The sequence below is a fragment of the Paralichthys olivaceus genome, chromosome 12 (assembly GCF_024713975.1).
Source record: "Paralichthys olivaceus isolate ysfri-2021 chromosome 12, ASM2471397v2, whole genome shotgun sequence".
Classification (NCBI taxonomy): domain Eukaryota; kingdom Metazoa; phylum Chordata; class Actinopteri; order Pleuronectiformes; family Paralichthyidae; genus Paralichthys; species Paralichthys olivaceus.
Window position 1 is genome coordinate 8651064 of NC_091104.1, and position 11193 is coordinate 8662256.

Here is an 11193-nt window from a genome sequence, read left to right on the forward strand (position 1 = left end):
GATGATAAAAAAGATGTGAAATTTGATTTTTTTTAAAAGTAAGAAAATACTATTAAAACTATTTTAATAAAAACCAGTCACTCTCTGTTGCCTGTTGTGGTATTTGTGTGTGTGTGTGTGTGTGTGTGTGTGTGTGTTTGTGCTTGTGTGTGTGTGTGTGTTCTCCAAAGTGTGTGTATTGAGCAGGACAGCTGTGGTGGTCCTCCCCCTGTCGCTCTCCTTCACAGCGTTCATTCTATCACTCTATTCCTGCACCTCCTGCCCTATTAATACACTGCTGGTATCTGCCTCAGAATAGACAGTCGTCCCTAGCATGTCACTGTGTGTGTGTGTGTGTGTGTGTGAGAGCAACAAGCTGCATGTACTGTATGTGTATATTTCATGTATGAACGTGTGTAATGAATGAGATTTATTAGTTTGGGAGTTCTTTGTCTCGCTCTCCTCGTCCTTCCTGCCTGTTGCACCGACTGACCTGCTGCTGCTGGAAGGACTTGATTCTTTTCTTGAATCGCGAGGGGAGGACAAAGTCACACCCCCTGGCCAGAAAGGCCAGCTCCCCCCTCAGGTCAGGGTCTCGGCGTAACGACGTCTCCTTGATCATCATGGTGGGGGCCGAGACTTGTAACCCCCCACCAGACAGGGCCACCGGTGCGGGTGTTGACGCAGAGGTTACAGGTGGACCAGTTCACCCAGCAACCACACAACCAGTGAGAGGATATCGAGCGGGCTGAGGAGAATAAGTCCAACAGCTCAGCAACTCAAACACGGCCGATCACCTCGGGAAAGTGACAGAGTATCCAGCATGTGGGGGGGTTTTACTCAAAACGTCCTTTGGCAATCACACACATTCACAAAATCTCACATCCAGATCCCACTTGAATGCACCGACTCCCAAATCAGGGTCCTGTAGAGCAGTAATCCAGCAGCGTATCTGTGCAAAGAGAAGTTCCTCGAGACCCCCGTGCAACCGTGAGGGCCGGACGACAGCACCATGGTACCGTGTGCTGTTTAATGGCAAATCGCAGCCCCCGCACGGCAGCTTCTATATGAGGCAGAGACTCTCCGGTGTTCCCCCTGTCAGCTCTGGATGTATGTATTTTGGTGTCCTCTCACTGGTGCGCTCTGACAAACTGCATGGAGAGAAACATGAGCCACGCCGGGGTCTGGCAACACACACGAAGTGAACCGGCTGTCCTGGGGGTGGGGGTTGAGGTGGGGAGGGGATTCGGCCATGTTGCATATCTGTGTGCAGCGTTTTGCAGGGACCCGAGCACTCCTCGGGTCCCTGACTTTGACGAAAGAGGGAAGTTTACAACTCTGATAGAAATACTTTCACAGCAGACAGCAAGCTTCGTTCGGTGCTTCGGTGTGAGTGGAGTAAGCTGATATTAAATTATTATATTATTATTATTATATTATATTATCGTAGAGTTAATTCAGGATGGAGTGATATATCAGCGAGTAAAGCACCTGCATCCATTGACATACAGTCATTTAACTGGACCTGCAGCTCACTGATGGAAAGTTACATTCCCTCTGAACATTAAAATGACTTTATAAACTCTTGATCAATTGCAGAAAATCCTCAGATTCAAGAAGCTGGAGACCAGGAGCAAACAATCTGATTATTAAATTTGTTTATTAGATTTGAATTGAATCATTGGCACCAATGACTGGACTTAAATACAATGATAAGAATTTATGTTTATCTCCCACTGCCAGAATAAATTGGTGCAAATACCATACAACATCCTTCATCCGCCAGGAAGCCAAGAGTCGGCCCTAAATCCCAGTTCAGCCGAATCAGACCAGTTCCCCCTCAGTGCCAAGAAGAGAGCGACCTGAGAGAGGGGATCAGGAGCGGCCTATTTTATTCCAAGTACTACTCCATTTCACTGTTTACACATTCTGAACTTTAAACCGACGCTCGCTGCTGTCAAAGAACAGGAAACTGTTGATTTCTCAGAATCTGCTGGTGCACAGATGGAAAGTGTAGTGCCATCTACTGGGCCTCAGGAGCAATTAAACTCCTAAAACAGAGGGAGATGTTTGAGTAGAAATGCATCAGTGGATGGGATGGAAACTAAGGAAATTAATTTTCAAGATGCCAAAGATCTTAACGGGCCATAAATACTGATGAACTCTTCCCCAACACAAACATAACAAATGCTGGTGCAGTGGTTTTTTTGATATCGATGCATATCCCCTTCTTTTCTATCCTTTGGAGACCTTGATCTGGATCTGACCTTTGTCCTTGTGACCTATGTTTCAGGAGTGTGTCTTTAATGCTAACATGTGTGGGTGTGTGTGTGTGTGAAAGATGAACAACAGGGATTCCTCACACATGACGTCTTGTGAGAGTGTGTGTGAGAGAGTGGGTGAGTGACTTTTCAGAAAAATAAGTGAGTCACCTTGTGTTTTAGGATGACTCCTCTCAGCTCCCTGTACTGAATTCTTTGGAACAACTGGACTCTGTACTGAACCCAAGGTCACGTACCGATCCCACACACACACACACACTTCTGGTCACTTATTACCTCCCAGCAGCAGAGGGAAACTTAATACAAACAGTATCTCATGTCGATCAACAAATGAACATGATCTTGGGAGCGCACCACTGCCCTCACACCAGCAGCTCATGCCATGTTCATTCTTCCCCCCTCCTCGCTCTCTTTTCTCTCTCTTCGCTGCCCTCAGTCTGATTTAGTCCCCCCCCCCTTCTCACTCTGCACGACCTCGTCGACTGCGGCGATGCACTTGTGATATCATAGAACTCTGGATAAAGAGATGTACGCGTGTGCATGTAAGCGTTGGTGTGTGTGAGCCAGAGCAGATGCCACTGGGCAGCTGTGTGCTCTTTTCCTGTCTGACTGACAGGCATGTGTAAAACCCCGCCCCCTCAGACTGTCTCCACTCGGTCCTAAAACCTGCCACGTCTTCCTGACGATGCTTTTCAAACACCTCAATGAAAAACAAGTTCATTTACCAAGTTGTGAAAAGATGGAGACTTTCCAGAAACAACTGGAGACAGCTCCTTCAGAGATTCTCAGGTGTTCCACGATAGCATGTGGGTGAGTAGCTCAGGAAAAACAAGTGGGACAGACTGTTCCCACTGGGAGATTCACATAAGGTAAGCACTGATGTGTTGGCCAGTTCCAAGGCCACACACGTGCATAGCAACCATTGTTTTTTGCTTTTTTTGTGGCCTAAATCGTTTCTTTATCCTTCTTTGTTTGGTGAAGCAAGATAAAGACATAATATTCGATGTTGGTGCAAGACACAACATAGAGACAAATAAACTACAGATAAACTAGAGTAAGACAGAATAACTGACGGCCTTTCCTTTTTGCAACAGATGATATTTAACACACTGGGGTTTAAGGGCAGTTTTACAAAAGAAAAAAGAAAATAAAGTTAGAATATGACAAGAATGTAATTTTATTCTTTTTGTATTATGACTTGATTCTCAAGGTCTTGTTTCCCTAAGTGGACCTAAAACTGCGTCGTGATGTGTTTTATATAACTTTCCTCTGGATAATCTCAGCTTTCTCTGCAGTGAAGATTTGACTGGTACGGTGTAAAGACATAATTTGGTACTAAAGCTGAAAAATTAAAAAGCAAGAGAAGCACAAACCTTTATGAGTTTTTAAGCCACTTTAAATCCTTATTATGAGCTTATACCTGTAATTTATATGAATAAAAAAACTCAACAAAAACAATGATGAATAAAATGCGAATCTCCCTGTGATGCTGGGTTAAGCATGAGAGAGGACAGAAAGAAAAGGTTAAAGACGGAAGAGGAGAAGTGCTAATGGAAATTTAAGGAGGGTTTAGGTGGTCAGCAACAGGTGCGTGTATGTGTGTGTGTGTGTGTGTGTGTGTGTGTAATGTCTTAAAGTACTCCGCTCACTGCACAACCCTAATCCAACCCTGCTGCTACGGGAACAGGTGAGTCAGCAGCCTTCATTACTTTGACCACTAAATGCATGATGGGAAGAGCGGAGGGACGGAGGCAGAGGCTCAGCTGTCAAACAACTGCTGTCTTCATCTAACTGTTAAATAAATGTTGAGGCCCGTCAACAGGGTTTAATTAGCACACAAGCACATGTGTCAAATGTGTCATGTGATTTATGTGTGTGTGTGTGTGTAGCGCAGATCTTACTCATATTGAGGGAAAAGGACATGTTAGGGTTAAGATATGTTTTAAGGTTATGATTTAGGGTAAATTTAGGGTTAGGCAAGAAGAAACTATGGTTGAGGTCAGAGTCTACAGATAATCTATGTAAGTCAGTGTGATGTGCGTATCTCGTTGAATTCACTTAACAGGAACTGCTGCCTCCAGACTTTCAGAGCAGTTAAATAGTGTGAACATGACAACTTCCTAAACACACACACACACACACACACACACACACACACACACACACACACACACACACACACACCTGCTCTGTGAAATTGGCTGTCTGCTCTGTGTAAATATAGCCACTGATTTCATGTTTATTTCTGCTTCGGGCACCAGGCAGATTTCACACACATATGGATGCACACGTGACAACAAACACACACATACAGTCTGATATACAAACTTTCTGTGATGCAGAAATACTTTTAAAACAATGAAGAAAACTAAACTAAACTTGAACATTTCACACGACAAAAAGCTGCACCCACCCACCCACCCACACCCCTTCTTTGTTATTACACACAAACTCACTTTAGAGTTTAGACCATGCCTGCCAAATGCCATCTCCATGGCAATAACCCTTTCCCTGGATTGAGTGGAGGGTGGAATGCTCCCAGGGTTACCGTGCCAACAGCAGGAAACGCAATTCACATTGCTGCGCTATTTTTTATTCCCAGTCTTACTTCCTCTCAAGAAAGACACACACTCACACTCTCTCTCACACACACACACACACACTCACACTCACACACACACACATAAACACAGTTGCCTTGGGAGCCTCCTCTCTAAACTGGGGGAGAATGAACCCGCAGTTCAAGTGCTGCTTCCGCTGATGAAGTGGATCACTGCTGGCCATGGTCTACATCACATCCGAATCCGAGGAGGACAACATGGGAACAGTCAGAAACACAGCTGCTGCTGCTGCTGTGGACATCTGGGTGGAAACAGAGGCTGCGCTGTAGTAAAACTGTCACAGGCTCAAGTGCCACAGCAGCAACAGTACCATCTTTTTTATCAAGCCACTGAAACTCCACATACGATCCTGAATGGTACTGGATGTTTTAGACCAATAGAAATCAAGGAAAATGTTGAAGCACGATCTCCATCTCATAAAAAATAACCAACCCGTACCACATCCAGACCTAATCCTCTTGGTGGACGTAACTATGTCAAATTTGAATTGATAAAGAAGTTACTACAAGAATTCCACCATTATTTGTGCATATTTGCCAACACACACACCAATTTTGCAATATCTGGGATTGATATCAGCTGTTAATATCAACCTCCACCCCACCCGCACAGGAAGTCGTTCTGAAAACATGTAACTTCACTTTAAGAACGAAGGGGGGCTTTCTTTGTAGATACACGTACTTGTGGTATCACTTTACTGCCTATTTCTGGGAGCGATGCCCGGCGACATCACCAGAAAAAATTTCCCTGTGAATCATCTCCCTCAGCGGGAACAGCAGCCTGTCGACAAGTGATGCTTCATAACAACAAACTCCACTTGGCCAGCCTGACATTTTTATATTTATACACACGCCTATCAGGTTGTGCTAGTTTTGTATTACTGTTTAATGGCTATCTCAGTGTTTCGAGTAAGTGAGCTCATCCTACATCAGCAGCAGTGACGGCCCTGAGCCTGGAGCTGCAGTGTGAGAGCTGACACTAGAGTGCAGCAAGAGACTCCACACAGCCAACGACACAGAGACTCAACTTCCGCTTCCTCTCTTTTCCGGAGGGAGGAGCAAAGATTGGCAGGAATGTTAGTAGAGAGAAGGGTCGACATTGATAAGCACCCTCTGCACAAGGGATTCCCATGTTGCTGCAAAATGCATGATATACATGATGAATCCTTGGAGGAGATTGTACTGAAGCTAAAAAAGGGTGAACCTGTTGCATCCATCAGGTTTTTACCACTTAGATCAGAAGCATCAAGCATCATCCTTTCTTAAACAATATGTTATTCCAACATACAACATAAAAATGCTTTTAGATGTTAAATATAAACGTTCTGTATTTATACATTCTGATGACCACTCAGTGCACTTTAAATTACACACACGCATTATGTGCAGCACTTTCTCTATCACACATCACTGACACACTGCCGGTGCAGCCATTAGAGTTCAGTGTCTTGCCCAAAGACACTTCGGCACGTGGACTGATCCACTGACCCTCTGGTTAGTGGACGACTTAATTTAAAGCAAGTAATAAATATATGAAGCAGAATCTCAAGTGAAAACCTGCTTGGAAAATCAAACTGACTCTTAAATCAGTGTTAGTTCAACAATCATCCTGTAGATGGAGCTATTAATTCTCTTAATATAAAACAAGAGGAGTTGTGCCCTGTGATATGGGGGGCGCTGAGAGTCACTAGAGGGAAGCAGCTCTCCGCATATTACTGTGTCTGACCGGTCTGACACACAGGTGAGTCTGGATCTGAAAGAAGATGCTGGAACTTCAGATTCCTCATCTCAAAACAGGTAAAATTCTGAAATCACCTTGGCTGACAAAATCATGTTTGATAGAGATTATATATTTTTCACAGACGACTGAATCCCAGCCTCATAAATCAGTTTTGTACCAACATACATGTTTTAAGAAGTGTTTAAAGTTTCATTTGTTCAAGAAATAAGAAAAACAAAGGTCTACACTTCAAACATCTTGCAGCTTCACACAAGCACATAAATAGTTTCAGGGGGTAAATCCTGACAGGCTTGGTGAGAGCATCTTAGAGGCTGAGGCAGTTTTCTGGAGGAAAACCCCCGGCTCAGTTTGGGTGGAGCTGGGTCAAGGGTGAGTTCAAAGGGAGAGAGGAGGGGAGGGCGGAGTTAGACGAGGAAACAACCGTATTGAGATTGTTGGAAGGGAAAACACACACGCACAAAACTCAGACACGTACGCACAAGCAGCCACGACTCCTTCAACGTACTCTGTATTATGAAAAAACTAAAACACGTCCAGTCTCCATTTGATTTCCCCTGGTGCCGTGAGTCTGCAACGGAGCCCCCATCAGCCGGTCAGATTGCACAACATTCTGGGGTAGGGGAGTTCCACTGAACACCTACTCCTAATAAACATATTGTGGTGGTTTCCATGGTGACACAGAGGGAGGCCCAGGGAGTTACTCAGCAGTGAGGTAAAAAAAAGTAACTTGCATAAAAGAGTCAGGTTGTTGCCTGTGTGTGTGTGTGTGTGAACAAAGCACACGGGGAACAGCAGTTGGATGATATCCCAGTCTGCACCGGGAGTGGTGAATTATGATGTCAATGGCTTAAAAGTGCTGTGTGTGTAGATGTGTGTGAAAATATCTCCCAGCCAAAATTGTGAAGTTAATGAACAACTCCACCATTTCGCTCTCTGTATATGTGTGTGTGTGTGTGTGTGTGTGTGTGTGTGTGTGTGTGTGTGCGTGTGTGTGTGCGTGTGTGTGTGCGTGTGTGTGTGTGAGTGTGCATGTCACAGGGCAGGGTGGTGAATAATCCATTGTCCAGCCTAACCTTGGATGGTATGAGCTGTATTGGAAAACTCCTCTCACACATAGCAACACCAGTCCCTGTCTGAGAGTGCATTTGTGTGTGTGTGTGTGTGTGTGTGTGTGTGTGTGTGTGTGTGTGTGTGTGTGTGTGCGTATTCATCTGTCTGTTTGTGCACCTAGGCTGAAACGGGCGTCTTTCTGTGCTTGGCTGAGGGTCCTACTGTGACCTTATTTCCTGTGGAGGCTTCAGAGGAATGACATCATCCTTACTCAACCCAGAGTCAACAACTGCCCCCCCCCCCCAACACACACACACACACACACACACACACACACACACACACACAGCACCATGACTTCTTTTTCTTTCTCTTTTCTCCTCTTCTTCTCCAAATCACTGAATGAATCCCTCTTTTCTCCGAGCCGACTTCTCCTGCTGTCTCGCAGAGACATTAATTCATTCGGCTTTTCTGTCTTCCTGCTATTTCCTCTCTGTCTCCACACTTATCTTTACTGCGGCTTCCATCTGTTTTCAAGACTTTCTGTGCCAAAAAAGTAGCAGGTTTATTTCTTAGAGATCAGCAGTTCACTTCGGTGTGACGAGGAGAAAACTGAAATTGCACCATTGTGTGAAATGACGGCATAGCCACAAAGTGATGCTTATTTTAGGTGCCTGATGGATGAAACTGTCCTTGAGACACACTCAGGTGGAGACTTTCTACTTTGCTTAAGCTAGGGTTGGTAAGTTGTTTCTGGCACAGTTTTCATCTTATTTGTTGAAATCCGGTGCCTGTGGCTCTTGCAGGACTTTAATAAACACGATTGGCTGCTGTACCTGTCTGTCACTAACTGACCCGACTGCCTGCGCTCTCCGTGGGTGCGACCAGCGTCTTCAGCCAGGGAGGCCCGATGTCTTGCAGTATTTTGAGCACATCATTTTCTTTCTTCACAGTTTTTATGCATTTTTTATTGACAAAGTAAAGACGGGAGTTCTACCACATCCTCAGCAGTTTCCCAGAGGACATCATGCACCACGTAACCCACCAGTGCTTTTGTGGCCTAGAAACACGTCCCCAGCAGTTGACAAACACACTCAAATCATCAGTGGGTTAATGAAGCCATCAGAATGGCAGCCAGGAGTGTATGCGGGTAAAATCACTTTGCTCTGAAACAAAAACATTCGGGTCAAATTTAGGTGCTCTCAAATTTCTGGTCTCATGTTTCTCAAAAACTGAGAGAGGGGAGGAGGAAGAGAGACCAGCACTCAGTGGAAGGCAATGACCTGAAGTACCACAGGCAGATTTAGTCGACCCCCCCCCCCCATCATCACTGCTGCCCCGCTCTGAGACTGTTGTGGATTTATATCAGCTGGCCTCCTTGTCTCTATGCAGATTAATGGTTCTGCTTTGAGAGGTGTAGAAATGCCTGTATTAGTCTGTCAGCAACAACATAAACAATAAACATGTGTGCGCACAAACACACACACACTCATACACACATATCAGGATGTGCCAGTGTCGCCTGAGGGGCTTAGCAGAACTTCCCATCAAAGTCCAAACAGGGCCAAATGAAACACGGCTACAACTCTTCGAGGTGGAGCATGGAAGTGGTCGTGTGTGAGGGGGGGGGGGGGGGGGGGCTTGTCTTGTTTACAGTTTGATTGGCAGTTTAATGTGCAACAAAGGCAGGGGGCGGGGTTGGCGCCGAGGAATATTAGCATAATTCCCAGAGTGCCAGAGGTGGTATTGGGTGTCAGAGAGCTATTCCCAAACTCAGCTGTGACCCACAGTAGCACGGAGTCAACTTACCCATAGGCCAACAAACGCAGACACACACATACACGCTTCCTCTAACACACACACATTCGCCGTATGAATACATTTTTATGCATGTACAAGTGCATGGACACGTATGTAAATGCGCACATATGCATGAACATCTGGACATGTCAGGAAGCCTGGATGGACGCACAACACGCCAACGAACACACATTTCCTCACACACATCCACACACACACACACATGCAGGTCCATTTACACTGTGGCGACAGTGCGTCTGTTAGCGGGATGCCATAGTACAGAGGGGTGGACAGATTTAGGTCTCCCTCACACCTAACTCTGCCAAGGGTGGAGGGTAACGATACCATTAACACTCAGTGTGCCAACAGGCGCTCCCACCCCAACTCCTACCCACAACCCCACCTAACCTCACCCCGCCCTTCAACCATCCTCCTGCTGTGCTCCAATCAGCACCTCTTATTGGGTTGCTCTGCCCTGCACACAGCAACAACTGTTATTCCCTGCTCCAAAAATAACATGGCAGCCAATCACAGGGCAGGAAAGAGGAGCAGTGGTCATCGAAGACCACCTCCTTAACCACAGGTGAAAGCAGGACGCTGGGAAGAAAAACGAAAAGTCAGCCAGAGGCACAAAAGAAAAGAAAAACTGAAGCAAACAAATAAAAGATGCAAAGATGGAAAGAAATTAAATGTAGAGGGGGAGGAGAAAAAAACTAAAAGAGAGAGGATGGAGGGATGGAGAAGCAGTCAGAGGATGGAGGAGGAATGAGATTGTGTAATGATGTGTTCGGGTGCTGGCTCTTCTGTTCCGACTATGGCAGCTGCCATGGTAACCTCATAAATAGGTGCCCTACATATCAGCAGGGCATAAGGTTACACAGCTCAGTAAATAAACACACACACAGACACACACACACTCAAACACACAATCTGCTGCAGGAGAGTGTCGAGGGGAAGACGAGATGGAGGGAGAGCAGAAAGTAAGCAAATTAGCGAGTGAGGCTGAGAGAGAGAGAGAGAGAGAGAGAGAGAAACTGGCAACAGTAATGATTTGATACTCGGTGCCAGTGTTAATGTGTTTGTCTGTCATGCATAATTACATAAATCCACAGCTGAACAGCCACATCACAGACAGACTGAGGAAACACCCCCTTTCTGAGCTTGTACAGACACACACGTTTGAACAGCTATTCTTATTAGGACTTTGCATTGACTTTCATTAATTGATTAACTAACCCTAACCAATCTCTAACCTTGACCGTGACGATTCAAAATTAAGTTTAGCCTCAGGTTTGGTCCCCACGAGGTCCATTGGTCCTGTTCAGTGTTTATGCTGGAAAAGGTCGTGAACACACACACACACACACACACACAAGTTCTCTGTCTCACCCTCTGGAGCATAACCCTAAATTACCTAGAAATATTTCAGAGTGAAGCAAGTAGAACAAACACACACACACACACACACGCACCCACACAAAACAAAACACAAGTTTGAATCCGGGAAAAGTCAACAAAGAGCCACTCCTAACACAATGAGCTGTTCTTTTCCATGATTCAGAGCACAAGCCTTTATATTCAAGCACAGATAGGGAAACTGTATCGGTGTGTTCATTGTAGTGACTGAATTCTATTTATCACCGCCCCTCAGTTACAGGGACATCAATCCTGCTGTGTCACAGCAATCCTCCTCTGCACACTTCATATTACACACACTGAAA

General features: G+C 45.3%; 1 protein-coding gene across 3 annotated transcripts in view; it reads right to left on the bottom strand.

Moving 5' to 3' along the window:
• Nucleotides 1-11193, bottom strand: part of ppp2r3a (protein phosphatase 2, regulatory subunit B'', alpha) — a 52568-nt gene that overhangs the window by 7364 nt on the left and 34011 nt on the right. The window contains exon 1 of one of the 3 annotated variants that reach the window (XM_020098171.2): nt 473-736. The exons of the other annotated variants lie outside the window; for them this stretch is intronic. Coding sequence (XP_019953730.2) covers nt 473-604 — 132 coding nt within the window. The 5' untranslated portion in view covers nt 605-736. Of the gene's footprint in view, nt 1-472; nt 737-11193 lie in introns of those variants that run through there. 3 annotated transcript variants of the gene reach the window in all.